Genomic DNA, 27,964 nt, shown 5'->3' with positions numbered 1-27,964 from the left:
CGAAGACGGCTGGGATAGGCTCCAGCACCCCCCGCGATCCTTGTGAGGATAAAGCGGATCAGAAAATGGTTGGATGTTACAATAGGGACCTTGCAGCGGTCGCTTCTCGGACCCTAAATACAAACTCGAGATACTTTTTATTTTTGGAGAGAGTACAGTGGACAGCCACGACCTTTCCTCCCCCCCTGCGCCTACCTGTCGACGGATACGGCAGCCAGCGTGAAGCTGCTGGCATACATGGTGAGGTTGATGAAGAAGTGCACGGCTTTGCACATGAAGGAGCCGAACATCCATCCGTCCAGCGAGTAGATGGTGGCTTGGAAGGGCACGCAGAAAATGATGAAGAAGAAGTCGGCCACGCTCAGGTTGAGGATGAACAGGTTGGTGGTGTTGTAGCCCACCTGGCCGCTGCGCAGCAGCACGGCCAGCACCAGGCTGTTGCCTACCGTGCCCAGCAGGAAGATGAGCGAGAAAACCACCGACACGATCACGCTAGCTGGGTTCAACGAGTAGCTCTCCGATGCGTTAGCTTGCACGCTCGGCCCACTCAAATCCTCCATGTCGGACATTTTGCAAGTCTGCAAAATAAAACCGGAAATTAGGCTTCAGATGGTGACGTTTACTACGTCACGTTTAACTTTTTATCCACGCGTAGTCGGTTCCCGAATGACTGTCAGGCTTGTTTGAAGGAGCTTGGTGAGAGGAGAACCAAATTAAAATACAACTTTAGCCCCTTTTGTCCATGTGCTATAAAGCTGATGAGCTGAAATGTATTCTACCTACGCTATAAAGAAATGGTAATCATTTTTTTGTTATCTCTCTTATCAGATTCGCCCCCCCGCAAAAAAATCTAGTACTTAGAAGCGAAAATGAAAAGCAGGCACAAGTGACCTGACAACAACGTCTTCATCACAAATTCTCATTTCTTTTTGCGCCACTTGAAAAGTGGCAGTGGATTTGCGAAGGGCTCTCAAAGGGCCACTCCACGCAGCGAAGCTCATCTGAGCTTCGCCTTGGAAGTTTCCCCACGGCAGGGCTTGTCTGTGATGCTCTTGTCGCGTCTCCACAATGGAGGAAAAAAAATAAAATCACTCCCAAAACGTTTCGCATGTGCTGGCCCGCATGAGATTGTTCAATTATATTGAGTCTCATCAGGATGAATTCCACTGGCAATTCACGCTCATGACGAGTTGCTCAGTTTTCGGGAACAATGAGCCATGATGGGTATTGGCAAACGGCGGAACAAATTGTACAACATATTGAGCCTCTCCAATGAGAATTCTAAAAGACGCTCTTGTCTTGCTGAAACGCCAAAGAAATGAATGAAGGTCGACAAAGCTGCGGATACGGCAGCCAGCGTGAAGCTGCTGGCATACATGGTGAGGTTGATGAAGAAGTGCACGGCTTTGCACATGAAGGAGCCGAACATCCATCCGTCCAGCGAGTAGATGGTGGCTTGGAAGGGCACGCAGAAAATGATGAAGAAGAAGTCGGCCACGCTCAGGTTGAGGATGAACAGGTTGGTGGTGTTGTAGCCCACCTGGCCGCTGCGCAGCAGCACGGCCAGCACCAGGCTGTTGCCTACCGTGCCCAGCAGGAAGATGAGCGAGAAAACCACCGACACGATCACGCTAGCTGGGTTCAACGAGTAGCTCTCCGATGCGTTAGCTTGCACGCTCGGCCCACTCAAATCCTCCATGTCGGACATTTTGCAAGTCTGCAAAATAAAACCGGAAATTAGGCTTCAGATGGTGACGTTTACTACGTCACGTTTAACTTTTTATCCACGCGTAGTCGGTTCCCGAATGACTGTCAGGCTTGTTTGAAGGAGCTTGGTGAGAGGAGAACCAAATTAAAATACAACTTTAGCCCCTTTTGTCCATGTGCTATAAAGCTGATGAGCTGAAATGTATTCTACCTACGCTATAAAGAAATGGTAATTATTTTTTTGTTATCCCTCTTATCAGATTCGCCCCCCGCAAAAAAATCTAGTACTTAGAAGCGAAAATGAAAAGCAGGCACAAGTGACCTGACAACAACGTCTTCATCACAAATTCTCATTTCTTTTTGCGCCACTTGAAAAGTGGCAGTGGATTTGCGAAGGGCTCTCAAAGGGCCACTCCACGCAGCGAAGCTCATCTGAGCTTCGCCTTGGAAGTTTCCCCACGGCAGGGCTTGTCTGTGATGCTCTTGTCGCGTCTCCACAATGGAGGAAAAAAAATAAAATCACTCCCAAAACGTTTCGCATGTGCTGGCCCGCATGAGATTGTTCAATTATATTGAGTCTCATCAGGATGAATTCCACTGGCAATTCACGCTCATGACGAGTTGCTCAGTTTTCGGGAACAATGAGCCATGATGGGTATTGGCAAACGGCGGAACAAATTGTACAACATATTGAGCCTCTCCAATGAGAATTCTAAAAGACGCTCTTGTCTTGCTGAAACGCCAAAGAAATGAATGAAGGTCGACAAAGCTGCGTCAGACATCACAGCATGTCAGCAATTCCCAGAATTCATGAAAATATAGTAAGCTCGCCTCCACTGTGGGCTTCCAGGTTCGAATTCCCCCCCTTTTTTGCATTTTTTTTTCCCCCCGTGCTGTTTATTTTGGCCGTAATTTCACTGTTGGCCATTAGATGGGGTCACACACGCTTGTTCGACACTAAATTTGAAAGAATGAAAATAGGATTGGGCTCATCTTCTGCTCGAGTTCACTCAATGTAACTGCCCTTCAATCCTGCTTTTTATGCCAACAGAAAGTGACGTCTGTGTGTTTTAAGACGGTGCATATTTCCATATCGCAAATTTCACTTTTGAGGTGACAGTCTGGAACATAACCTTCTTTAATTACGTTATTATTCTTGTAAAAATGAAAATCTCAAATTTGTCGTCTTAATAATGTGACTCGTATTCTCGAATAAGACTTTGCTGTAATATTACAACTGCGACTCAAAGACTTTTTTCACACTTTATTTGTATAAAATTAGACATTTTTTTTTTTTGTAATTCTTGTCAAGTTACGACTTTATCCTCATAAAAGTATGACTTTGTGTATTACAAGTAAAGACGTACACCATTTTTCTTGCTTAAGGAAAATCAGTTTTACAAATCACTGCTTTTATCATGTAATCATTTAATTCTTGCGAGGGTGGGGGGGGGGCGAATTCCAAAATGAATTTTGACAAATTGCTCTTATTCTTGACTTTTTTCCATCACACTATTCTTGTTCATCAAAATCCTCATAAAATTATGACTCGGTTCCCGGTAAAACGTTTTGCCTGCATGTGATTTTTGCATAACTACGACGCTATCAGGAACGCCAAGATGCTCAGGTCACATCCCAGTGGTGCTTTGATTAAACAGCATTCTTTCACACACACACACACACACACACACACACACACACACACACACACACACACACACACACACACACACACACACACACACACACATGCATGGCTTTCAGGTGCAAATCAGTCCCATACAAGCATTAAACTTTAATTCAACTCTGCGCCATCGCAAAATGGAGAAAACAACCCCCCAAAAAACTGATGTGTGGGAATTAATGGCAATGTCTGACCTGACACCGACTGGACTTTTTTTTGGAAAAGGAATGCTTGCAAATCAAATGATGGCAAGAGAGCAAAGGCATGTAGGGAGGGCGAATAAAGATGCACATGTACCGTATATAGCAGCATCTCATTTAAGATGATATGACAGTCTACATTGTCCCAAGGTGTCAGTGTGTGCACGAAGATAAGAAAATGGATGGCCCCACGTTTTTGGAAATATGTGCAGGCACAGGTAGAACGTGCAACCTCACACCGAATGGCCGGAATCAAACCTTGCACCTCTGCAGCGCAACGCCAACAGACTGATCATTCGACTACCAGGTTGGGAATGAATGCTCTATATTTTTCGTAGGTGTGAGTGTGAGCGCGAATAGTTGCACGGGGAAGAGGATCATAAAATGATCGCCTTACAATACCATGTATTGTAAGGCATTTTACAGCCCAAAAAAACGACCATGTATAGTTAGGCGTTTTTAGCCAAAAAAAAGGACCATGTATAGTAAGGCGTTTTGGGCCAAAAAAACCCGACCACTCATAGTAAGGCATTTTGGGCCGAAAAAAACGACCATGGAAGTAAGGCGTTTGAGGCCGAAAAAAACGACCATGTATAGTAAGGCGTTTTTGGCCGAAAAATACGCCCATGTATAGAAAGGCATTTTGGGCCGAAAAAAACGACCATGTATAGTCAGGCGTTTTGGGCCGAAAAAAAACGACCATGTATATAGTGAGGCGTTTTGGGTGGAAAAAACGACCATGTATAGGAAGGCGTTTTTAGCCGAAAAAAACGACCATGTATAGTAAAGTGATTTTGGCACGAAAAAAACGACAGAGTATAGTAAGGCGTTTTTAGCTGAAAAAACGACCATGTATAGTAAAGTGATTTTGGCCGAAGAAAACAACCATGTATAGGAAGGCGTTTTTAGCCGAAAAAAACAACCATGTATAGTAAGGCGTTTTTAGCCGAAAAAAACAACCATGTATAGTAAAGTGTTTTTGGCCGAAAAAAAACAACCATGTATAGTAAGCCGTTTTTAGCGGAAAAAAAACAACCATGTATAGTAAGGCGTTTTTAGCCAAAAAAAAAACAACCATGTATAGTAAGGCGTTTTTAGCTGAAAAAACGACCACGTATAGGAAGGCGTTTTTAGCCGAAAAAAACAACCATGTATAGTAAGGCGTTTTGGTCGGAAAAAACGGCCATGTATTGTAAGGCGTTTTTAGCTGAAAAAAATTACCATGTGTAGTAAGGCGTTTTTAGCAGAATTTTTTAGCCGAAAAAAACGACCATGTACAGTAAGACGTTTTGGGCCGAAAAAAAAGACCATGTATAGTAAGGCGTTTTTAGCCAAAAAAAAACGACCATGTATCGTACATTGAAGATACTATGACAGTCTCCATTGTCCCAAGGTGTCAGTGTGTGCACGAAGAGGAGAAGAAAATGGATGGCCACACGTTTTTGGCAACATGTGCAGGTACAGGTAGAACGTGCAACCTCACACCGAAAGGCCGGAATGGAACCCTGCACCTCTGCAGTGCATCTCCAACACACGAACCATTCGACTACCAGGTAGGGAATGAATGCTCTATATTGTTCCTCGGTGTGAGTGTGAGCGCGAATAGTTGCACGGGGAAGAGATCATAAAACGAACAGCCACGCATGTCTTTGAGAACACACAGGAAGGCCGGAGCGGGAATCGAACCCCTCACCTCCGCAGGGCAATGTCAACACACTAACCATTCGACTACCAGTCAGGTGATGAGCACACACTTTCCATTTTCCATAGGTGTGAGTGTGAGCCTGGATATTGGGGCGGAAAAGAGGATCAGAAAATGTATGACCACAGACATTTTTGAGAACACAGAGGAGGGATGGAGCTGGATTCGAACCCGGCACCGCCACAGCGGAACACCAACGCACTCACCATTCGACTACCAGCACGGTGTGAGCACTTTACATTGTCCCTATATAAGACCCTTTTTTTGAGGTGAGCGCATGGATGGTAAGGCTAGTAGTATTAGTAGTAAGGCGTTTTTAGCCGAAAAAAACGACCATGTCTAGTAAGGGATTTTTAGCTGAAAAAAACGACCATGTATCGGAAGGCGTTTTCAGCTGAAAAAAACAACCATGTATAGTAAGGCAATTTTGGGCCAAAAAAAATGATATAGTATATAATATAGTAAGGGTTTTTGGGCTGAAAAAAACAACCATGCCACAAACATGTTCGTTTTTTTCAGCTAAAAATGGCTCAATATACATGGTCGGGTTTTTTGGGTTTAAAACGCCTGACTATAAATGGTCGTTTTTTTTGGCTAAAAATGTGCTAAAAACGCCTAACGATACATGGTCGTTTTTTTTTCGGCCCAAAATGCCTTACTATACATGGTCGTTTTTTTCGGCTAAAAACGCCTTACTATACATGGTCGTTTTTTTTTCGGCCCAAATTGTTTTACTATACATGGTCGTTTTTTTTTGGGGTTAAAAACGCCTTTTTATACATGGTCGTTTTTTCAGCTAAAGATGGGATAAAAACGCCTTACTATACATGGTCGTTTTTTTCGGCTAAAAATGGGCTAAAAATGCCTGACTATACAAGGTCGTTTTTTTCGGCTAAAAATGGGCTAAAAATGCCTGACTATACAAGGTCGTTTTTTTCGGCTAAAAATGGGCTAAAAATGCCTGACTATACAAGGTCGTTTTTTTCGGCTAAAAATGGGCTAAAAATGCCTGACTATACAAGGTCGTTTTTTTCGGCTAAAAATGGGCTAAAAATGCCTGACTATACAAGGTCGTTTTTTTCGGCTAAAAATGGGCTAAAAATGCCTGACTATACAAGGTCGTTTTTTTCGGCTAAAAATGGGCTAAAAATGCCTGACTATACAAGGTCGTTTTTTTCGGCTAAAAATGGGCTAAAAATGCCTGACTATACAAGGTCGTTTTTTTCGGCTAAAAATGGGCTAAAAATGCCTGACTATACAAGGTCGTTTTTTTCGGCTAAAAATGGGCTAAAAATGCCTGACTATACAAGGTCGTTTTTTTCGGCTAAAAATGGGCTAAAAATGCCTGACTATACAAGGTCGTTTTTTTCGGCTAAAAATGGGCTAAAAATGCCTGACTATACAAGGTCGTTTTTTTCGGCTAAAAATGGGCTAAAAATGCCTGACTATACAAGGTCGTTTTTTTCGGCTAAAAATGGGCTAAAAATGCCTGACTATACAAGGTCGTTTTTTTCGGCTAAAAATGGGCTAAAAATGCCTGACTATACAAGGTCGTTTTTTTCGGCTAAAAATGGGCTAAAAATGCCTGACTATACAAGGTCGTTTTTTTCGGCTAAAAATGGGCTAAAAATGCCTGACTATACAAGGTCGTTTTTTTCGGCTAAAAATGGGCTAAAAATGCCTGACTATACAAGGTCGTTTTTTTCGGCTAAAAATGGGCTAAAAATGCCTGACTATACAAGGTCGTTTTTTTCGGCTAAAAATGGGCTAAAAATGCCTGACTATACAAGGTCGTTTTTTTCGGCTAAAAATGGGCTAAAAATGCCTGACTATACAAGGTCGTTTTTTTCGGCTAAAAATGGGCTAAAAATGCCTGACTATACAAGGTCGTTTTTTTCGGCTCAAAAAAAAAAAAAGTAAGAGGCGTTTTTCCTCTTACTTACCTGGTAGTGGAATGGTTAGTGCGTTGGCGTTGCGCTGCAGAGGTGCGCGGTTCGAATCCTTCTGTGTTCTCAAAAATGTGTGTGGCCATGCATTTTCCACTGTTCGGGCTCACACTCACAGGACAATGTAAAGTGTGTTTTTCAGCACCTGACTGGTAGTCGAATGGTTAGTGCGTCGGCGTTGCCCTGCAGAGGTGCGCGGTTCGAATCCAGCTCCGGTCTTCCTGTGTGTTCACAAAAATGTCCATGTTTGTGCATTTTCTGATCCTCTTCTCCGCACTATTCGTGCTCACACTCACATCGACACACAATGTGAATTTTTTGTTCATCAGCTGACTGGTAATCGAATGGTTAGTGCGTCAGCCTTGCACTGCGGAAGTGCAGGGTTCGATTCTCTCTCCAGCCATCCTGTGTGTTCTCAAAAACATGCATTGCTATACATTTTCTGCTGCCCTTCCCCGCGCAACTATTCGCGATCACACTGAGGAACAAGAAAAGCATTCATTGTCTGCCTGGTAGTTGAATGGTGAGTTTGTTGGTCCTGCGCTGCGGAGGTGCAGGGTTCGATTCCGGCCTTCCTGTACGTGCTCAAAAATGTGTGTAGCCATCAGTTTTCTGATCGTCTTCTCCACACAACGATTCGCGCTCACACACACACCAAGGAACAATTCACAAAACGCCTTACGAAATACATGGTCGTTTTTTTGCGGCTAATAACGCCTTCCTAAACATGGTCGTTTTTTTCGGCTTAAAACGCCTTCCTATACATGGTCGTTTTTTTCGGCTAAAAATGCCTTACTATCCATGGTCGGTTTTTTTCGGCTAAAAACGCCTAACTATACGTGGTTGTTTTTTTCGGCCAAAAACGCCTTCCTATACATGGTCGTTTTTTTCGGCTAAAAACGCCTTACTATACATGGTCGTTTTTTTCGACTAAAAACGCCTGACTATACATGGTCGTTTTTTTGGGCTAAAAACGCCTTGCTATACATGGTCATTTTTTTCGACTAAAAATGCCTTACTATATATGGGCGTTTTTTTCGGCCAAAAACGCCTTACTATACATGGTCGTTTTTTTCCGGCGAAAAACGCCTTTCTATACATGGTCGTTTTTTTCGGGTAAAAACGCCTTCCTATACATGGTCGTTTTTTTTCGGCCCAAAACGCCTTACTATACATGGTCGTTTTTTTCAGTCCAAAATACATTACTAAACATGGTCTTTTTTTTGGGGCCCAAAACGCCTTACGATACATGGTCGTTTTTTTCGGCTAAAAACGCCTTTCTATACATGGTCGTTTTTTTCAGCCAAAAACGCCTTACTATACATGGTCGTTTTTTTTCGGCTAAAAACGCTTTACTATACGTGGTCGTTTTTTTCGGCGAAAAACGCCTTCCTATACATGGTCGTTTTTTTTCGGCTAAAAACGCTTTACTATACGTGGTCGTTTTTTTCGGCGAAAAACGCCTTCCTATACATGGTCGTTTTTTTTCGGCTAAAAACGCTTTACTATACGTGGTCGTTTTTTTCGGCGAAAAACGCCTTCCTATACATGGTCGTTTTTTTTCGGCTAAAAACGCTTTACTATACGTGGTCGTTTTTTTCGGCGAAAAACGCCTTCCTATACATGGTCGTTTTTTTTCGGCTAAAAACGCTTTACTATACGTGGTCGTTTTTTTCGGCGAAAAACGCCTTCCTATACATGGTCGTTTTTTTTCGGCTAAAAACGCTTTACTATACGTGGTCGTTTTTTTCGGCGAAAAACGCCTTCCTATACATGGTCGTTTTTTTTCGGCTAAAAACGCTTTACTATACGTGGTCGTTTTTTTCGGCGAAAAACGCCTTCCTATACATGGTCGTTTTTTTTCGGCTAAAAACGCTTTACTATACGTGGTCGTTTTTTTCGGCGAAAAACGCCTTCCTATACATGGTCGTTTTTTTTCGGCTAAAAACGCTTTACTATACGTGGTCGTTTTTTTCGGCGAAAAACGCCTTCCTATACATGGTCGTTTTTTTTCGGCTAAAAACGCTTTACTATACGTGGTCGTTTTTTTCGGCGAAAAACGCCTTCCTATACATGGTCGTTTTTTTTCGGCTAAAAACGCTTTACTATACGTGGTCGTTTTTTTCGGCGAAAAACGCCTTCCTATACATGGTCGTTTTTTTTCGGCTGAAAACGCTTTACTATACATGGTCGTTTTTTTCGACTAAAAATGCTTTACTATACATTGTTGTTGTTTTTTGGCCAAAACGCCTTACTATACAATGTATAGTATATTTTGGGCCGAAAAAAAAATGACCACGTATAGTATGGCGTTTTCGGACGAAAAAAACGACCATGTATCGTAAGCTGTTTTGGGCCGAAAAAAAACACAATGTATATCGTAAGGCTTTTTGGGCCGAAAAAAACAACCATGTATAGTAAGGCGTTTTTGGCCGAAAAAAATGGCTATGTATCGTAAGCAGTTTTTTAGCGGATAAAAAAAGACCATGTATAAGTCGTTTTGTGAATTGTTCCTTGGTGTGAGTGTGGAGAAAAGGATCAGAAAATGGATGGCCACGCGCATTTTTTGAACGCCGGAATCGAACCTGCACTTCTGCAGCGCAGGACCAATGAACTAACCGTTTGTCTTACAGGTAAGGAATGAATGTTGTATATTGTTCCTCGGTGTGATTGTGAGCGTGCATAGTTGTGTGGGGAAGAGGATCAGAAAATGGGTATCCATGCATGTTTTTAAGAACGCACAGCAGGGCCGGAGCCGGATTCGAACCCTGCAGCGCAATGCCGACGCACGAAACATTCAACTACCCGTCAGGTGATAAACAAGCTCTTTTCATTGTCCGTAGATGTGAGTGTGAGCACGAATAGCTGCAGAGAAGAGGATCAGAAAATGCACTGCCACACACATTTTTGAGAACGCACAGGAAGGCTGTCGTCGGATTCGAACCCTGCACCTCTGCAGTGGAATGCCGACGCAGTAACCGTTCAACTACCAGGCAAGGCATCAACACTATTACGAAGGCAAACGGCATGCATCGCTAAACTTTGCACATCAGCCTTTAAAAATCTCGCCAGAAATGCAACATTTGGATCCGCATGCAACGCACCTGATGAAGACGTAACAGTACCGACTCCCCGTACCGAGTCCTTCCGTTCCCTCTTGCTATCTGATTCTTGTTGCTATCTGCCATCCCTGCCCCCCCCACCCCTCCCTCGCCATTCTCACACCCACCCACTCTAGTCCTCTTCCTCACCATCGGTGGTAAGCCTCCACTTGCGCTTCCCCTGCAGAAAGGAGAGGAGGACGAGGGATGCTGCGATGGCACGTCGTGGGTCTTGGGGTTGGGGGGTTTGAGTGTTCTAACTGTCAGTGATGAAGATGCGCGGTTGGGTTCAGTCGGGGAGGGGTGAGGGGGAAACACAGGAAACAAATAGTGTCGTGATTTTAATTACAGCGGTAATGCCAGTTCTGCCTCAGGTTAGTCATGAAAACAGTGACACCCCGCGAACAATAAATATGAGCCATGAATTTTAGACGGTGGAGGATGCTGATTATTTATTGTTGATGATTGTGGCTCAGCGCCTGCGTGTGTTTGCTGCACTTCACTGGAATGTGTGAATGTGTAAATAATTACACCTAGCATTTGCGGCAGCTCTTTTCTGTCTTTTGCTCAGTGTTGTCTATTAAAATGAATGGAAATGCCATGAATCCATTGTTCACCGTTTATGTTCAAATATACGTTGCAAAAAGGGTTAGAACAGCACCATGGGGATGCTATTCCTTAGCCCATCTATGATGTTTCCCATTATGTGTAAGCATTAACAAAAATGGCCTGATGAATACAAAATGGATGGATGGACTTAATTACTCATCTCCAAGTATTTTTTTCTATGATTACTTTTTACTCAAGTCATATTAGTCATCAAAATCCAAAGTTGTAGTACTCCTACTTGATGACAATTTCCGACTACCTTTGCTCAGGAGTCCCAACTTGATTTTCTTCTCGTTGTTGACACTGAAAGTGAGTCATCCAAGCTCCCAGGCAGCAAACACACACTCTCCAGTGAGCTCCGGTATGAGCATGAGGACATATAGCCGCAGTCCATGGCAACCAAGCCGATTATGACCTTCTAAAAGGTCCTAGAGCTGTTTTTGTTTTTTTTGTTTTTTTCCATCACAGTGTAACACGTAAACGAGCGGCTGAGCGAAGGCGATGCCGTTAACGTGTGACCCGTCATTCATCAGTGAAACCGTTTTTAAAGAGTTCATTTTTCTAGCAGTACAGTTTTCGTCAAGTCATATGAATTAGGACACGTTATTTTAATCAAATGTGTCATTTAAAAACTCTCTACAGCGCCCGCGCATTAAGTTTTAAGTTAAACAACCAAGAAATGTTGTCTGAAAAGGTGTTTGTGTTATGAGTTTTGTTGAAACTGCGACAGCCGCCAACGCTATCCTCTCAAAGCCAAAATGTAAGCAGAGGTTAGCGTTAGCTTACAGTGTTAGCAACATGAAGCACTGATAAGCAGCGCAAATTGGAATGGCGGTGCAGTAGTCATGTTTGGTGACGGGTCTTCATTCACGCAATCGAAAATACTGCGCCCGTGATATTGAATCACAAATCGCTGTATCATCAATAATCACGAGAGAAATCTAATCGGTACACACGTATTGTGATTTGAATCAAATCTGGAGGTAAGTGAATCGTCCCACCCCAGACTTCCACCAACGTCGCTATCAATGTAACCCATTCAAAATGCACAAAAAGCGTTTGTCCGTCGGGCGCGACTTCATGTAAGGTGGAAGCGTGAGGAGGAAAAAGGCAGGCCTAATTAAATTCAGAAACACCTCCCGGAGTTGTTTCTTATGAGGGTCTCCATGGCAACCGGCCAGGGATTGCTGGAAAAAGGGCGGCACCAAGACAAAAAAACGCAAAAGGATGGATTGCCAACTATGGCCTGACGCCTTTCGTGACATTCAAGCGAGTCACCAAACAAAGAGACTGGTGAATTATTTAAAAAAAACCAAAACAAACAAAAAAAAACAATGTTCCTGTCTTGCTCTGGCCTGCGGCCTCGGGCAAAGTTGAGCTAGCGCTACTAGTTAACTTCCCCCTCGGAAATAACAAAAAAAAAATCGATTTGTGTTAATGGGAGGGTTTTGCAGCGCTGACATTATGCAGAGTCGTCCTCGCAATTTGCCTGTCAAGTGTCGCTCATGCGCGTCTCAATAAACAGTCCAATATAAAAGCCGCTGTGACCTAACAACCGACGGTCTCATTTTCCTCAACAATCACGTAATCATTCCCGGTGAATTAACTATGAAAAGAAGATTTCCCTGTTTGGCCAAGAGCACGTTTAATATTGACTTATTTGCTGGACTGTACAAATCAATCGCACATACCAAGATTGTTCGTGCCCCTACCCCCATGGAAGCCACCGCAGTATATTAATCAGAGTCTCTGAGGAAATTAAGGATGCATTTCAGGTGTTTGGTGCTTCGAAGCGTTGTTAGCTGGACAAGCTTCACAACCTTTGTTGAGCCAAGGCGCATATTTGACATTAGAAAAAAACCCACACAACGTGGAACCCTTGGCGAGGTTTTAGATGGCGCCCCCTGCCGTTCCATCGGAGATTTTCATACACTTTTGAATTATAGTCAGTAGCGTTGTTTTTCGCATTCACTTTCACTGTTAAGATATTGTGAAAAAAAAAACAACAAACATTCAGTGGCAAGCATGCCGACGCTTAAGACCGCTGGTGGGCGTGCAATTAACAATTGAGCAGCGGTGGGCTGTCACCGGTGGGCCTCGGGGAAAAGCCGTATTGACTCGCAATTAGTCGGCAACCATGTCCGTGCCGCGGAACTGAGAAATGCAATAATGAAGCTCAACATTTTGTTAAGGACATTATTTGATTCCGAAGCACTCGTGGGACGTTTCGGACAAACGACTGGAGGGAAGAAAAAAAAAAAAAAAAAAAGACTCCTCTGAACCAAAGCCCACAAATTCAAAAATCAAACACGGACTACAAGTACACGGACAGTCATGACACTATGGCGGCAACCATCCAATATATATGTAGACACATCCAATTTCACAGTGCAATCCAGATTCTAGAGTAGCCACATTTCCACGGTGAGTGCTGTGAATCATTCCTGAATGTCTCTCACCGTCTCTCAGACGAGTTTCGTCAGATCATTCATCATCCCGGTGGAATGTAAACGAGACCAGTTGGGTGAGCAGGTACATCTTCTGCCTCAACAAGTGCATCAAATGCGTTACGAACAACACGACAGAGGGTCGTTGGATTGGCCGAGACTGTTCATTTGTTTATATTTGTTTAATGGGGCGGTCGGGGCAGCAGCAGAGCTTGAAAAAAAAGGCCAATTTAGAGCTATGACACCACTGGAGGTCACTTTTAGATATATTACACAGCGGATATAATTTTAAAAATATACGTATAAATGTAGTTGGGTTCACAAGTTGTTTTTTTTTTTTGAGAAACTTCAGTCGTATGGAACTAATGTACATTTTTTTAAATTTAAACGTAGTCGACTTGAAGCTATACTGCCATCTGCTGTACATGTGTGGGAATAGCCGAAGCAGGGTAAGCACAAAAGCGAATCGTGGAGGCATGTTTGAAATAATTTATTAATTCTTCATAGACGGCAATATAACGGATTTATGATCATCATATATGTATATAAAATATGTACATAGCAACCCATTGGTAAAAAAAATGACAGAACCTGCTGGGCTGAGAGCTGAGCCGTGTGCTTAGTTTTCAGTGTTACAAGGCGGCAAGTGAGCTAGTTTTGATCCTTTCATTGAAAAATAATAAAAGACAATCGTCATTGCTGGATATTGAGGATCCAGCCTGTGAGGTCTCTTGTGGAACATTACCACATCTTGAGGGGGGAAAAAAAAAAAAAAGCAGCGGGTCCAAGATTAAGAAAGACTGCAGTTGGACTGTTTGGACTCTCGGCCCTAAAAGAAAGAAAAAGGATGCTTACAATCAACTTCTTTCATCACGCGTTTAACCAAACAACTCCAAATTCCCATTTCACCCAGTGGAAAAAAAAAATTGGCCACCATGTTGGCCAAGAACCTACATGCTAGAATGCTAGTGTCGGCTAACTGTTCCGGCCGGTACCTGTTGTCTCTGCTGCTGGCGCCTGTATTCTTCCTCGCTGGCGGCCAGTGCCTGAGCCAGCGCCAGATCCTCCTGCTCCTGCGGACTGAGGCACAACCACACTCTGAAAACATACTGATTGCACTTGTTCGCTTGAGTAAAAGCAAATTAATAAATAAATATCTGAACAAAATAGTTTCCCTCTTTTAGTAGCAGTTACGCAATCATGCTGTTAGGCTAACAAAAGATAAAACAAAGTCCGCCGTACATGCATAAGTGAGAAGCCTCTAATAGAGCAACATGCTCACCTGAGGGTGGGTTGTGTGGGTGGTCTGGACTCAGCCAAAGACATCTCTAGAGCTCTTTGTAAGGCCTGCTCGTCAGACTGAAAGCAGAGGAGACAAAGGCTAAACGGTCATGTGGCTCATTCGCATCAAGGCCGGCGCGACGTGCTCTCCATACCATGCCCGCCTGGAAGGATGCAGACGGCTGCACCACATTCTGTGCTGATACAGACGTCGCCATGGGTCGGCTAGTGCTGGAAAGGGAAGAGAAGGAAAGAAGTGGCAAAATAGAGCTGTGATTCCACAAAGTGTGGCTCCCTCTAGTGGCTTAAGCGCAGCATTAATGTTCTATTTATGCATATGACAGTGGCTTAGAATAATATTCATGATACTTTTTAGAAATAAAGCCACTGCCTAGTTTTTGACGATCACTGACAGTGTCTTATGACACTACTGTACTTGAACGTTGGTCATGATGGTACTTGGACAGCCAAGTCCTTTTCCCAGATGGTAGTTGGTGTAAAAGGTTTTGAGAGCCACTCAAATAAACAATTGCATTTTTTTTCCCTTACTTGCTATTTTGGCCTCTGCTGGCCACGCTGCCACCATTAGAAATTGACCTGGAGTGTCCCGAAGAAGATGAGGCGGAGAAGGAGGAAGAATCCTGGGCCCTCATTAAAGCAGCATGTCTGTAACAAAATATATGACCACCATGGAATTAGACCACCAGCATTATTACCGAAGTCGGATATTATTGTATAAGTACCTACCCGGACTGGGACAGAGGTTTGCCATCGGTCTTACAATCGTGGTCGAGTGGGTGTCGGTGTTTAAGACAGTAATTTAAATGACACTGGTCACACGTCACGCGCATCATTTCTTTCTGCTTACAGCCTCCTTTGGAACACTTGTTGGTGAATATCTGCAATCAAGAAGAGGAAGTGTTAGGACCAGAGATGGATAAAACTAAAATAGTTACTATTTTATTTTATAAAAATAAAAAATTAGTTACTCTTAGAAATCTTAGCCATCGGCATGGAGGGCAGGTACCGAGAGACATACAACACAGCCATCTTAAAAAAAATGGGCTGAATGATTCTCATTCATTCATCTTCATTCAAAAAGGTTTCATTTAGGGGACATTTAAACGTGAAAGTTCCACAAGATGGGGTAAAACTAAGAACATGTTTTTGTTCTAACCTTTCTTTTCCGCTGTGCAGGGTCTGATTTGCAATCCCGATCAATGTGCTCGCCGACTTTAATATCAGGCATCTCTCCTCTCTTGACGGGAATGGGAATGTTGCAGAGTGGGCACACAGGGACCTGAATATCCTGTGGGGGGAAAAAGGGGGAAAAAATTACAAGAATGACCCTATTTGGAATACCCTAAAAGCATGTATCTTTAAAATTAAAACTGGAACTGTTTAATGTTTGTATTATTTCTGTATAATGATTTACTTCTGTGTTGAAACTGCAAGTGTTAGCAGTTATGGAGTTATTGATGTGTAGTTTGGTTATGTCAGGTGGCCATTCAATGTAACGCAACCGAACTATGCGTGACTTGAAACGTACGTGGAGATAAATATTAAATCAGAACTGGGTGCAGTGAAAATACGAAAGCATCACTCTGGCTTACCTTTTTGTAAGACGAGGTGCATTTGTGGTGTGCATAAGTGACGTGGTCCTTGCAGAATATCTCTTGACAGGCATCACATTTCATGGGAAGGAAGTCTGGCGTGACAAGATGCCTTTTTAATTTTTCATGTTCATGAGGCATTTACGACGCATCCATATCTGGCTGTGCTCACTTACCTAAACGCTTGCAGGTCTTCTCTGAACAGTGCTCCCCCAAATCTGGAAACTCCATGGCATTCAAATAGAAGGCTCAACTAAAGATAGAAAACGCAGTGACTTTTAATTGATTTGATGTTAGTAGAAACTGGGACAGTGATGATGTAAACACAAGAGTCCTGGGGGTGTTTGCTAGCGAGCTAGTAGCATTAGCTGCCGTTATGTCAAGTCATCGTTACTTTGCAAACAAAAAACACACCTGTACGTTCACGATCGCATCAGGACGCGAAAGCCGGTCAACTGTACACTCGGTAACGCCGGGGGAACACATATTTGGATTTCCGCCATGAATCCAGAGGAAAACCAGGAATTACAAATAACCAACCAGAGAACATACAGCTCACTAGCCGGGCTATGCTAACTCAAAAGATTAGCGATGAGCTGGGTTTAGTTACATAACTAATATAGACGAAAGCCATTATGGACTGACTCGGGACTAATTCGGGGTAATACGATGCTATTAAATCGGCCACCAGCGTTCCGATTTCTCACTAACACTTATGCGCTAGCAGCTAGCAAGTGGCTAACATCAATATTTATTATGCTGTACTTCATACATAAAGAAACCAATCAATTAATAAATGCGTGACGTTGTTTAACGCAACACATTCCAGGATTGTTCAGATCACGTCCGATGAAAAAAATATATTTTTATCATTTTTGTAGGGCGAACGCTCAGCAAAATGAGAGCGAACATTAGCTTTAGCTCGATAGTTGTAAAAGTGACGTTTTAACTCACCAGTTCCAATCTCGTTGTGGTCTTTCAGTCGTAGTAAGAAGGCGAAGACGTAAAAACTAAATAAAATGGTCAATGTCAAGCTTTATTCGCGTTAGATCAACACCATGCAACGTTCGCGGATCTCGAGACGACAAACACACCAACACATCTCGGCAGGCTCAACCATGGATATTTGTGCTGTGTCAAAACACGCACCACCCACACAATGACATCATCGTGACATCACACGTCACGCGCACTTCCGTCATACTTAATGGCCGGGAACGGACTGGAAAGTTCGAGGTGCTACTGGAGTTTATTTTTTTACATATCGTAAACAAGGTTTTCGATCATACTTTATTTTTTCACAATTCATTTCTATCACAAGTTCACTAAACTTTATGAACAATATTGTGCAAGTTGACAAACGTACTTTACAAGTTTATATGAGTATCCGTAGTTATACCTCTTCATTTCCAAAGAAGACTTTCAATTAATAATATTATACACACATGCCATTCATCCATTTTCTGATCCGCTTTATCCTCACAAGGGTCGCGGGGGGGTGGGGGTGGGGATGCTGGAGCCTCTCCCAGGCGTCTTCGGGCAGTAGGCGGTGGACACCCTGAACCGGTTGCCAGCCTATCGCAGGGCACACAGAGACGAACAACCATCCACGCTCACACTCACACCCAGGAACAATTTTGATTGTTCAATCAGCCTGCCGTGCATGTTTTTGGAATGTGGGAGGAAACCGAAGCACCCGGAGAAAACCCACGCAGGGACGCGGAGAACATGCAAACTCCACATAAGGCCGGAGCCGGAATCGAACGCTGCGCCTCTGGCACTGTGAGGCGGACATGCTAGCCAGTCGTCCACCGTGCCGCATTATACATAATTATTATTATTTATTTAATACGCATTTTAAAATAATTCGAGGATATATCAACATAAGTCCGTTATTATTTGTCTTGATTAGTTTAGATTTCATCCTCATTGCTGCTCTTTGTACTTTGTATTCAAAACCTTTTCAAGTGTCACTTCATGCATTGAGCAGTGCTACCACTGTCGTCTAACAGCCGCTAGAGGGCGCAACAGCTCTGTTTATGGACACCGGAACGTTCCCTTGAGGAATGGATGAGATGTGGCAGGTGATCGGGGTCAAGGAGGGTTAACAGCCTGATCAGGGATCAGTTTTACAGCAGCCGGATGACATTTAGAGAACACAAGTGTCGCTTGGACAGTAACAAAAAGTGTGCTTAGTTAGATTGGATACAAGAAACAAAAGGGGAGGGGAAAAAAAAGTCCACTTTGAGCCCTCATCTGTTATTTGGTGCAGATTTTAACCGTCATTATTCTCTCGGGTTTGGGATATTTTTGTGCAGCGGCAGATGGCCGAGCGACAGAACATAATGGACAACTTTCTCTGCAGTAATGTGAGAAGCAACAAGGGAGAGTCAGCCAAGCCAAGTTTCCACCGTGCTAACGACATCTCTCAGGCCTTGCGTATGGAGTTTAAGCTTACCTTTTTTTGCCAACTCTTCCAAGAGTGTCAGGATTCAATACGGGGCTCCCTTTGCAGGCCGAAGATGACTTCATGTGGAAATACTAAACGGCTGGAACTATGAAACAAGACTGTTGTTAGGGGGGAGCTGTCCCTGGTAGCTGAGATTATTTTTCAAATCCCTTCCAATCAGTTCGCTCATGTTGGACTCAGCCAACAGACACTTTTCCTACTTCGTTTGACTTTGGAAGCAGACCTTTCCCCAGAACATTTTGTTTGACTTTAAGGAAGTTCCACCGTCACGATAAAGCGAATAATAATAATAATGAGGATGTATTTTATCACGTTGAATACAGTACTGCATGGAGTCCATTTTGACACAAATTGGCCTCCCCCAACCGCAATCATTGGGGATTATAATAAAGAGGTGGCTTCAAATTTGGCTCCACTTTATTTTTGATGTCTTAAAGTTGAATCACAATAATAATAAGGAGCGTGCACCCTTTATCCAGCGCTGTAATTAACAAGGGGAGAAATGCAGGCGAAGGAAGCAGGAGGAAGAAGAAGAGAGGAGGGGAGGGGATGGAAAAAAATGCAAATGATTCCACACAAAGGCTCCTCGCAAATTGGCGTCACCATTTCTCAAATTATATCATTACTATATTTTGAAAATGTTAATCTGTTGAGCGGATTTCCCCGGGGAGTTTAGTAAATTAGTTCTATTTCCGAGGCTGCCTGCCTCTCCGCAAGAAAAGGAAAAAAAAAAAGAGGCACGTCGACGACAAGCACCTCTGATTTGCTGATTACAATTAGACTCCCCACTTTGGGCTCCTTCAAGCATTCATAATTTTCGGCATATTAAGCACGTTTTAGCAAAGGTGATAAGTCACTTTTAATTGAAATGAAATGATTATTCTAATGGAAGTTTGGTTATTATTATTATGATGAGGAGGCACGAGTCAGTGCAAGCTTCATTTTTTTAACACGAAGCAAAGAGAGAGAGCGAGAGAAAGATGAGTGCGGGGGGGATTTTGAAGGGCATTAGGATGTCAGGATTGAATGAGGTAATTTGAAGGGAATTACTTTCTCTTCAATCAGAAACGAACTGAATTAAAAAGTCCAAATCAATCGCTTTCACTTCTCCATTCTACTTTGACAGCGGCACAATTACAGATAATTAGATGGGAGGAAACTTTTAATTGTGGGATTAGAAGAGGGGTGGGGGGGCGCAGAGCATTTGCAAGGATCAGAACGAGAGAGGGGGTAGGGAGGGCGGGGGGGGGGGATATTTCCAGGCACTTCCTTCCTTTATTTATTTATTTTTTCTTTGCATTGCTTCGAAATCGAATCAAAGGATTTGCGGTGGCTTAAAATGGCAACCAACATATCCCCCTCTCTCTCTCTCTGTCTTTTTATACTGTTTAATTGGAACTGCATCTAGTTCATCCAAACCGTCCCGGAAAAAATAAATAAATAAAATAAAACAATTAATTTAGATTTAATTCTATAATTATCACCAAATCAAATAATGTGCAACCTAATTTAGATGGTTAAAAATTAACGTGCGTGAAGTTAATTGAGTAATTAAACCCCCCCTAAACTGCCGCCTATTAATTTTCCTGCCTAATTAAAAATGAATTTGATGCCCGGTGCTGCTATAAGAAGGCATCTTTGTTGGCACTCGTGGATGGGCATCGTGATAAGGCCGAGACACGACTTGTATGCCTTTTTTTTTTGTGTGTGTGTGTGCAGGTCGAACAGGTGCATTATTTTTCAACATTTACTTTCAACCAGGTTTTGGGTTTGATAAAATACGTTTAAATTTTAACAAAAAAAAAAAGGTGTCTCAAGAGTTTAAATTAGCAGGACAGAATATAGGTTAGAGTGACATAAAACGCACCAAAATGAGCAAAACTACCATCGACATAAACGGAATCAAAGCAAGCAGGTTGCTTGCTCCAAAGCAATTTGCTGAATTGTTTTTGCTTCTTTAACCCTTTTGTGCACCAATAATGAGAACCTGTAACCTGATAACATGATAAACTGCCCACAAATGGGGTAAGTTGAGGGACAATATAAGGGACAACTAGGGTTGTAATTTCTTCTTTCTTTGTAGTAAATAAGGGAAAGGCAGTTTTTCACATGAGCAAAATTTTAAATATCTTTTTTTGCCCAACTTACAATTTTACCAAAGTTTGTTGCCTTTCAATTTTGAGTTTACAAAACATTTTATTTTATTGTTTTGAAAGTATTAGAACAAACCAGCGTTAAATGTTTGTGCTATGTGTTACTTCTGTGCTGCACAGTTTACTAAAAAGCCTTAAAAGACAAAAAGCAGGATGGCAAACAGTCACATATCCAATCCTTGACTACCACGGCTGTGCTGAAGAAATCCACTGGCCTTGTAATGTTAAATGGAGGGGAAAAAAAGACTGTTTTATCTTTTAAAGTGATCTTAAAGTGAGCTGGCCCCTGTGGGGAAAAATCCGCACATAATCATACACATTTGGTTCAATATGAAAAAAAATGTATGCAATAAGGCATCAATATGAGTTGATGTGGCAGCACCAGGTAACCTCCAGACATTTTTTTTGTACCTGCTTAAGAAGGGGGCAGTTGCCACGATGGAAAAAAAAAAGGTAACAAGGCAGGGCAGTGTTCGTCTTATTATCGGGTTAATTAAAGCAAAGACATGTATAAATGCAAAAGAGACTGTGGCTTAGGAGACTCCGCCAAGAGCTTTTGCCCCCGCATGATAAATTTACAGATTGAGCAAAAGCAATTATTCATTGTCTAGATTACAAAAAAAAAACAAAACAATAACAATAATAACACAAAAACGGCATAAAGTCTCATCCGGGCACTTTAAGATGAAAGTTAAAAAAAAAAATCTTTCAAGACACGAGCTCAATTTCTCGCAGTTCATTCAAATGTATGTGGAGGCTTGTTTCTGCGAGCAGGAGAGGGTCAAGTGAGGAGCGGATTATATCCTTCCCTCATAATAATATTAATTAAACAATTTGCATGCTAATAGGGTAACAATCATCGCGGCATCTGTTGAGAGACTCGGGTTATTACAACATGCCACTCCAGGTGTCAAGGGTCACCGAGGAAGAGGAGTGGGTGGCTTGGGGTGGAGGGAGGATTCGGTTCCAAATTTCAACTCTGATTAAGCACCTTGTGACACGTCCACACTTGGCAAGCTTAATGCATCGCTTGGGGAACTAATGGTGTGATCTGGATTGTTGCAGCAAGGTCCTTGCACTGTCATTATTTTAATCTGGTCTCATTTACATGGATGCATTGTAGCGAGACGTGCATTTCAAAATGACTTTTCGGCAGCCATATTTCACCCATCAGCTTTTTTTTTTTGTAATAAAATGTAAATATTGCATGCCTTCAAAATAGTACGATTATACAAATAAATCAGTGAGTCGACGTCGGATTTGTATGCTCCCAGCATTATCTGCAACAAAATGAGTAAAACAAAGTAAAAGGTGTCTGGAAGCCTCTCCGTGCAGGAGCGGCGACTCCTGCTCCAAGCTATCCGCCTGCCTGCTCCCCGCGCCGGGATGCAGGCAGCCCTTCCTCCCGGTGGGTCCCCGGTGTAAGCCGCAATGTAGTTCTTATCAAAGCCCTCTTGTCTTGTTGTGACAGCTCTGATATTGTTTATTGAGGTGGATGTCAGCCTTAATTAGCAATCGATACGGAAGGGGGTGGAGTGGGGAATGGGGGACGCGCCTGTGACGTCACCATCCATTTCCGCCTCTCATTGGATCTCGGATTCCCCACAAGCTCGGGCTAATTATCCGGGAAGGTTCATGTGGATAAAGTGGAGCTCATCTCTGCCTTGTACACATCATGCCCCCGCCTCGTCGGCCAGACTCGCTTTTGCGTGCTTTATAAACTACCCCCCCAACCCCCCCTCCCCAAAAAAAAGCATAACAATCCCACCCCTATACACATCACCGGCCCACCAGCAGACGCCCGCGGGATGATGGACAGCCGGATATTGGAGCCGCCTCACGCCCAGTTCGGAGGCACCCTCGGCGGCGGTGGCGGCGGAGGCATGGTGGGCTTCCCGTACCACCTGAGCCACCATCACGTCTACGAACTGGCCGCGGGCCACCAGCTCCAATCCGCCGCCGCCGTCCCCTTCTCCATAGACGGATTACTCAATGGGTCGTGCGCGGCGTCCGTGGGCGGTTCCGGCGGGTTGCTGGCGTCTGGCTGCGGGATGAACGGAGACAATCAGCCGTACAAACTGACAGGTATAAGAGCGCTTCGGTGCTTGCGCGGTTGTTGGGGAAATGAGCAATTGTCACGCATGACGAGCACAAGCAGCATCATTTCCCTTCTAATGCATCCCCTTGGCGGAAAAAAAAGACACTAAATGCAAACAAATGATTGCTCCTCTTGTAAACAAGGAGGCAGACTTGTGGCTGCGTGCTTCAAAACACCACATCCAGCCAGATGTTTCATATCATAAATATGCATGCTTGTGCTCTGCTGGTAGACTCGGGAGATCTGGACAAGGAGAGTCCCGGCTGCAAGAGACGAAGAACGCGCACAAATTTTACCGGCTGGCAGCTGGAGGAGCTGGAGAAGGCGTTTAACGAGAGCCATTACCCCGACGTGTTTATGAGGGAGGCTCTGGCCCTCAGACTGGACCTCATCGAGTCCAGGGTGCAGGTACAACTTTGGATTCCTCCTTTCGGCACGTTTGGAAAACGGGTTTTAAGTGCTGTGGGTCAAGCTGCAAGTTTGTAGTTATGTTTAAAAAAAATATCGGCTAGGGCTCCATTTTAGCGTTTTACATTTTTTTTTAAGAATGTGCATTTTTTTCTGTTGAATACGGCCGGTTAAAACTTAATTATATTTGTTTAAAATTATGTGCTTACAGACCACCAAAGCTTTGATAAGTTTATAAAAACCCGTCCGTGTTGTGACATTTAGCAATGCTCAACTACTACATACTGTATATATGAAATCGAATATGTTCAAATTAATTTAAATGGTGGCCTATGGCCTTTTAGTCACAAATAGACGATCCAGAAAATATGGCTTCGTAAATAGATGGTTTAAGTTTGCTGGCTCAATATTGCACATGCAGGATAAAAAAAAATAATTTACACGTATACCTGATAGTTATTATTAACAACCCTTCAGTTATTGTCGTGTGTCTGTGTGTGCACAGATTGGCCAATTAAAAGTCCTATTCAGGGTCCTTGCATGTGACAAAACAGCAGGACCAGTTGGTTAATTAAAACATTGTTGCGTTTAATTGATTTGTTTCGAGGGAAAAATGGAGAAAAAAACACACCTGCTTTGTCTCGCTCTACATGCATGCAGGTCTGGTTCCAGAACCGCCGAGCCAAGTGGAGGAAGAAAGAGAACACCAAGAAAGGTCCGGGCCGACCCGCTCACAACGCACACCCGACCACCTGCAGCGGCGAGCCCATGGACCCGGAGGAGATCGCCCGGCGAGAACTGGACCGCCTGGAGAAGAAAAAACGCAAACAGGAGCGCCGCCTGCTCAAGGCTCAGAACAAGCACCTGCACGGGGATCTATTCCACACCCCGGGATCGGACAGCGACAGCGGCTTGTCACACGTCACCGACAGCGATCACGGCGCCGGCCCGCGTTTGGACCTCACCAAACCGCTCTGCGAGCCGGCGCCTAACTCGTTAAACACGCCGAGTCAGAACCAAAGACACTTGGACCAGGACGCTGGCGGCTCGGAGTTGGACTCGTCCGACGCCAGCCACCGCTCGAGCCTGTGTTCCGGCACCAACCGAACCTCCGGCTTGCAGAAACTCAACCCGTTCAGCGTGGAAAGTCTCCTGTCGGACTCCAGACCCAGACGCAACTCCGCGGCCTTACCCGCTTCTCGGCCCCTCATTGGGAAAGGCCACTTTCTGCTCTACCCCATCACGCAGCCGCTCGGATTCATTGTCCCTCAGACGGCCTTAAAAACCGCTTCGAATCCTGACAGCGGTTCCGAGGATCACCAGGCGCCCAGCGTCCACGAGTCCGCTGCCTCTTCGGGGTGCAGGAGGCTCTCCCCGGGGTCCGCGGACAGGGACCGGGCGGGGTCGAGGTCTAGCAGCCCTGGGACTTTGGGCCATGAACATGGCACACAATGCGGGAAGGAACATTTAGAGGAGAGCCCTGTAGAACCGCCGCCGAACTGTCACGAAAAAACGGAATAAACATGAAAAGCAAGAGGGTAACGAGAACGAACATCTTAAAAAGTTAAGGCCAAAGCTCAACTTTGCCACGTTAGGTTCTCCTCTCCCTTTGAGTGTGAGTGTCTAGATATCCTTTGAAACGTGTCAGAAAACAAAACAAAACTCTCAAGAGCTGTGAACAACAAAGAAACGACTATACTATTTATTTACATATGTGAAGCTTTTTTCTTAAATAAATCTATTGTATACAATCACCTCTGACGCGTGTACGACCTTAAATGGCGAAAACAAGACTTCCGGGTCGGGCCAGCCAATCACATGAGAGTTTTTCTGAAGGGGGAGGGGGGAGTCATAGATTTGAAGTTTTTTTTCAGACTTCAAACCTATTCAAATCTATATAAAAAGGAAGAAAATAATCATGTTGTATTTTGCGTTGGTTTTGCAGTGTACTTTTACTTTTAAATGGCGGCAATACATCTCCGTAGAGTCAGCCAATCACGTATGAAGTTTGTTTCGGGAGGGTGTTGGACCGTATATGTTTTTTTAATATTAAATGGCGACATGACTTCGAAAAGGACAACAAATCACAGCAGCTCTGAGCGCTTTTCTTCTTCGTGGGGAAATGTCATGTTGTATTTTGCGTTTTGGTTTCAAATAACGGCATATATATATATATATATATATTTTTATATATATGCCGTTATTTATTTAGCATCACATAAAGACTTCCGGGTAACACGAGCTCACCGCATAGAGGCTTTACTTTTTCTTTTCCATTTGGAGGTGGGGGGTGGGGGCGATGCTCTCGTGTTATATTTTTGTAAATTTGTATTAAAGGCGACAACAACACTTCTTGGTTTAGGGCCAGTCAATCACGTGAATTTTTCTTCTTCTGGGGAGAATTGCAAGTTGCATTTTGTACATTGCCTTAACAAATATATTCATCTATAACACATACACACATGCACGCACACACATGTCCACACATACACACACACACACTCCAAAAGATGAAATGAGGTTAGAAGCCTGAGGCAAAAGGGAGCCGCTGCACTCCTGCAGAGTTTTGATATGAAAGTAATTATTTTCCCGGTGGCTACTTTGCGGGGGGAATACGGTTTATTTTAGCTCTACAAAAAAAAAAAATGTGGGGGCGGGGGGGGGGTGTGAGGGGAGGGGGGAGGGGGGGGGGAATACATTACCGATTTGTGGCGATATGAAATCACATAAACTTCCAGGAATAATAGAATTAGCATGAAAAGGCCTGGGTGTCAAATTGAAATAGGAAAATAATAGCCTCGGCAGCTGCGTGCATGTGTGCATTATTGGATCGTGGGGAGGCATTTTCATGAGCTCACACTCTATATGTGTGTGTGCGTGTGTGTGTGTGTGTGGTTGTCAGGAAGGGGGGGCCCTGTGGACCAGAAGGGGGATTGCGCGGGGGAGGCGAGGGGGTGCACATGAAGATAGATGTTCGATGATATCCGCTCATTGTTGTGTCGCCTTCACGTCCATGTCGGGCTCTTATCAGCCTATTGATCACGACCGGGCTGTAATGGGGCGGCCCGGGCCGAACGTGGCTATTTACAATGGCACAACACATTTGTTCTAATAGGGATGGCGCTCCCCGGGGAGGCCGAGCGGGATCTGGGACATCTGCTGCCTCCCCTCCGCCGCCGCCTCCTGCACGATTCCTTTGCCAATATTGCACAATATCATGTCCAAGACATGTGGAAGCCATGTATTTATCTAATAATAATACGGCACTAAATAGCGAATCCAGCCTTTTTTTTTGCATGAACTTGTGGTGTTTTTTGTTTTTTACACAAATATAGTAAAGTGCTGAGGCTTTAAGTCATCACAGGTATATAAACACATTTACATAAATTGACACCCTTGCAGCTGTTTGCACATGCTCTTATTAGGGCGAGAGGAGGGAGAACATGTGGGGGATTATATGCAGCTTGCTCTCTGCTTATTTTATTTTATTATCACCGTTCCCATTTTATAATGTATAATGTAGAGGTGTTTGTCCTTGGTGGAGTTGTGAATTATTTTAGGTCATTTTTTTCCTAGACGCCTTTAATGATAATTTGCCGTTTGGATTGACGCCCTCAATAATGTAAACATATAGTCACTATTGTGTTCGTTTACAGGTGTGTCAACTATGCCTATAAACTAAAATATGGAAGCAAATAATTTTGCTTCCTTTGCAAATAACAGAACACACCGCTACTTGTGTCAATCAAAAATGGCAATCTTTGAAAGGGTGTTTTTTTTTTTACTCATGTTGAGCAGGTGTCTTATAAGAGTCACAATGACAAAGGGAAAAAAGTGCATTTTTCTTTCTATATTTTCCCTCGAGGCTCCAATTTGCACTAAAATTGAATGTGTATATTATTTATTTTTTTCCATGCACGTTGCTCTCTGAGGCTATGTGGGACGTGTGCCCAGTTCATCTATAATTCATTAGCAGGCTGAATAGGAGTATCGCTGGCTGCACATTGGTGGCCTTAAGGTGAAATTAGCGATTTGCTTAAGTAGTTAAGCTTTTTCTTGCCCGGGAGCTGCACGCCTGCAATGCTTGAAGAGAACCATCAATCGATGGGGCTGTGCGTTGTGAAAAAGAAAAAAAAAAAAAAAAGAGGAGCGGCGTGTCGCCCATGAATCACACTTTATGAATTCAATTTGGGCCCGTATAGCCGCAGAAATTTTCAATTTGAACGGCGGGATCATTACCGCGGGTGGCAATTTGAACGGCGGGATCATTCCCGGGGGTGGGGGGGGGGGTAAATTGTTTTTGCTCTATTATGCATCGCGGACGCCGTCGTTTTTCTTTCTAATTATGTGAGGCGGTGTCAGGTCGGCCTGTCATGCAGACGCAAATTTTCAATTGAACTGATCATCGTGCATCCATTCGTACGTCGACATGCACGCGGACTTGATAAATATGCGATGTCTCCGAGCAAGTCTGGAATGCCAAAAGGGCAGGTGTGAGGAGGGAGGCTGGGGGTGGGGGGGCAGACTGAAAAAAATAATATGGGT

The 27,964-nt window shown here is 43.6% G+C and overlaps 3 protein-coding genes, 1 long non-coding RNA gene and 1 pseudogene across 6 annotated transcripts in view; 1 reads left to right on the top strand and 4 right to left on the bottom strand.

Moving 5' to 3' along the window:
• The window catches only part of LOC109513704 (galanin receptor type 2-like), a 7,476-nt gene extending 6,901 nt beyond the window's left edge, over positions 1-575 (bottom strand). The window contains exon 1 of the mRNA XM_019866306.1: positions 196-575. Within this exon, the coding sequence (XP_019721865.1) occupies positions 196-569 (374 nt within the window). The 5' untranslated portion in view covers positions 570-575. The remainder of the gene's footprint in view (positions 1-195) is intronic.
• A 605-nt stretch (positions 576-1,180) lies between these two features.
• LOC109513711 (galanin receptor type 2 pseudogene) lies at positions 1,181-10,424 on the bottom strand (annotated as a pseudogene).
• Positions 10,425-13,871: 3,447 nt separating this feature from the next.
• zfand2a (zinc finger, AN1-type domain 2A) lies at positions 13,872-17,431 on the bottom strand. Of its 3 annotated transcripts, none has more exons than XR_002167869.1 (10): positions 17,245-17,431; positions 16,467-16,543; positions 16,291-16,385; positions 15,855-15,986; positions 15,425-15,576; positions 15,227-15,343; positions 14,833-14,908; positions 14,679-14,755; positions 14,306-14,476; positions 13,872-14,257 (listed from the first exon to the last, which is right to left on the bottom strand). XR_002167869.1 is itself a non-coding variant. In XM_019866539.1 (10 exons), exons 2-9 carry the CDS (start codon positions 16,519-16,521, stop codon positions 14,362-14,364), a joined length of 819 nt encoding a protein of 272 aa, XP_019722098.1. In that variant the 5' UTR covers positions 16,522-16,543; positions 17,245-17,431; the 3' UTR covers positions 13,872-14,225; positions 14,351-14,361. The 3 variants fall into 3 exon arrangements, 2 of the variants coding, with proteins under 2 accessions (XP_019722098.1, XP_019722097.1); XM_019866539.1 differs by having other exon boundaries at positions 13,872-14,225; positions 14,351-14,476; XM_019866538.1 differs by having other exon boundaries at positions 13,872-14,225; positions 14,392-14,476.
• A 3,667-nt stretch (positions 17,432-21,098) lies between these two features.
• On the top strand, positions 21,099-25,301 carry uncx (UNC homeobox). The gene is made up of 3 exons (XM_019866302.1): positions 21,099-22,998; positions 23,244-23,419; positions 24,080-25,301. Exons 1-3 carry the CDS (start codon positions 22,722-22,724, stop codon positions 24,938-24,940), a joined length of 1,314 nt encoding a protein of 437 aa, XP_019721861.1. The 5' UTR covers positions 21,099-22,721; the 3' UTR covers positions 24,941-25,301.
• LOC109513702 (uncharacterized) overlaps positions 24,840-27,964 on the bottom strand; it is a 25,872-nt gene continuing 22,747 nt past the window's right edge. Inside the window, exon 5 of the long non-coding RNA XR_002167848.1 lies at positions 24,840-24,918. This is a non-coding gene — a long non-coding RNA (uncharacterized LOC109513702). The remainder of the gene's footprint in view (positions 24,919-27,964) is intronic.

This window comes from Hippocampus comes, unplaced genomic scaffold, assembly GCF_001891065.2.
Source record: "Hippocampus comes isolate QL1 unplaced genomic scaffold, H_comes_QL1_v1.1 scaffold99, whole genome shotgun sequence".
NCBI lineage: Eukaryota > Metazoa > Chordata > Actinopteri > Syngnathiformes > Syngnathidae > Hippocampus > Hippocampus comes.
The sequence above is the reverse complement of the archived record's forward strand: the minus strand, read 5'-3'. Positions and strand labels throughout refer to the sequence as shown.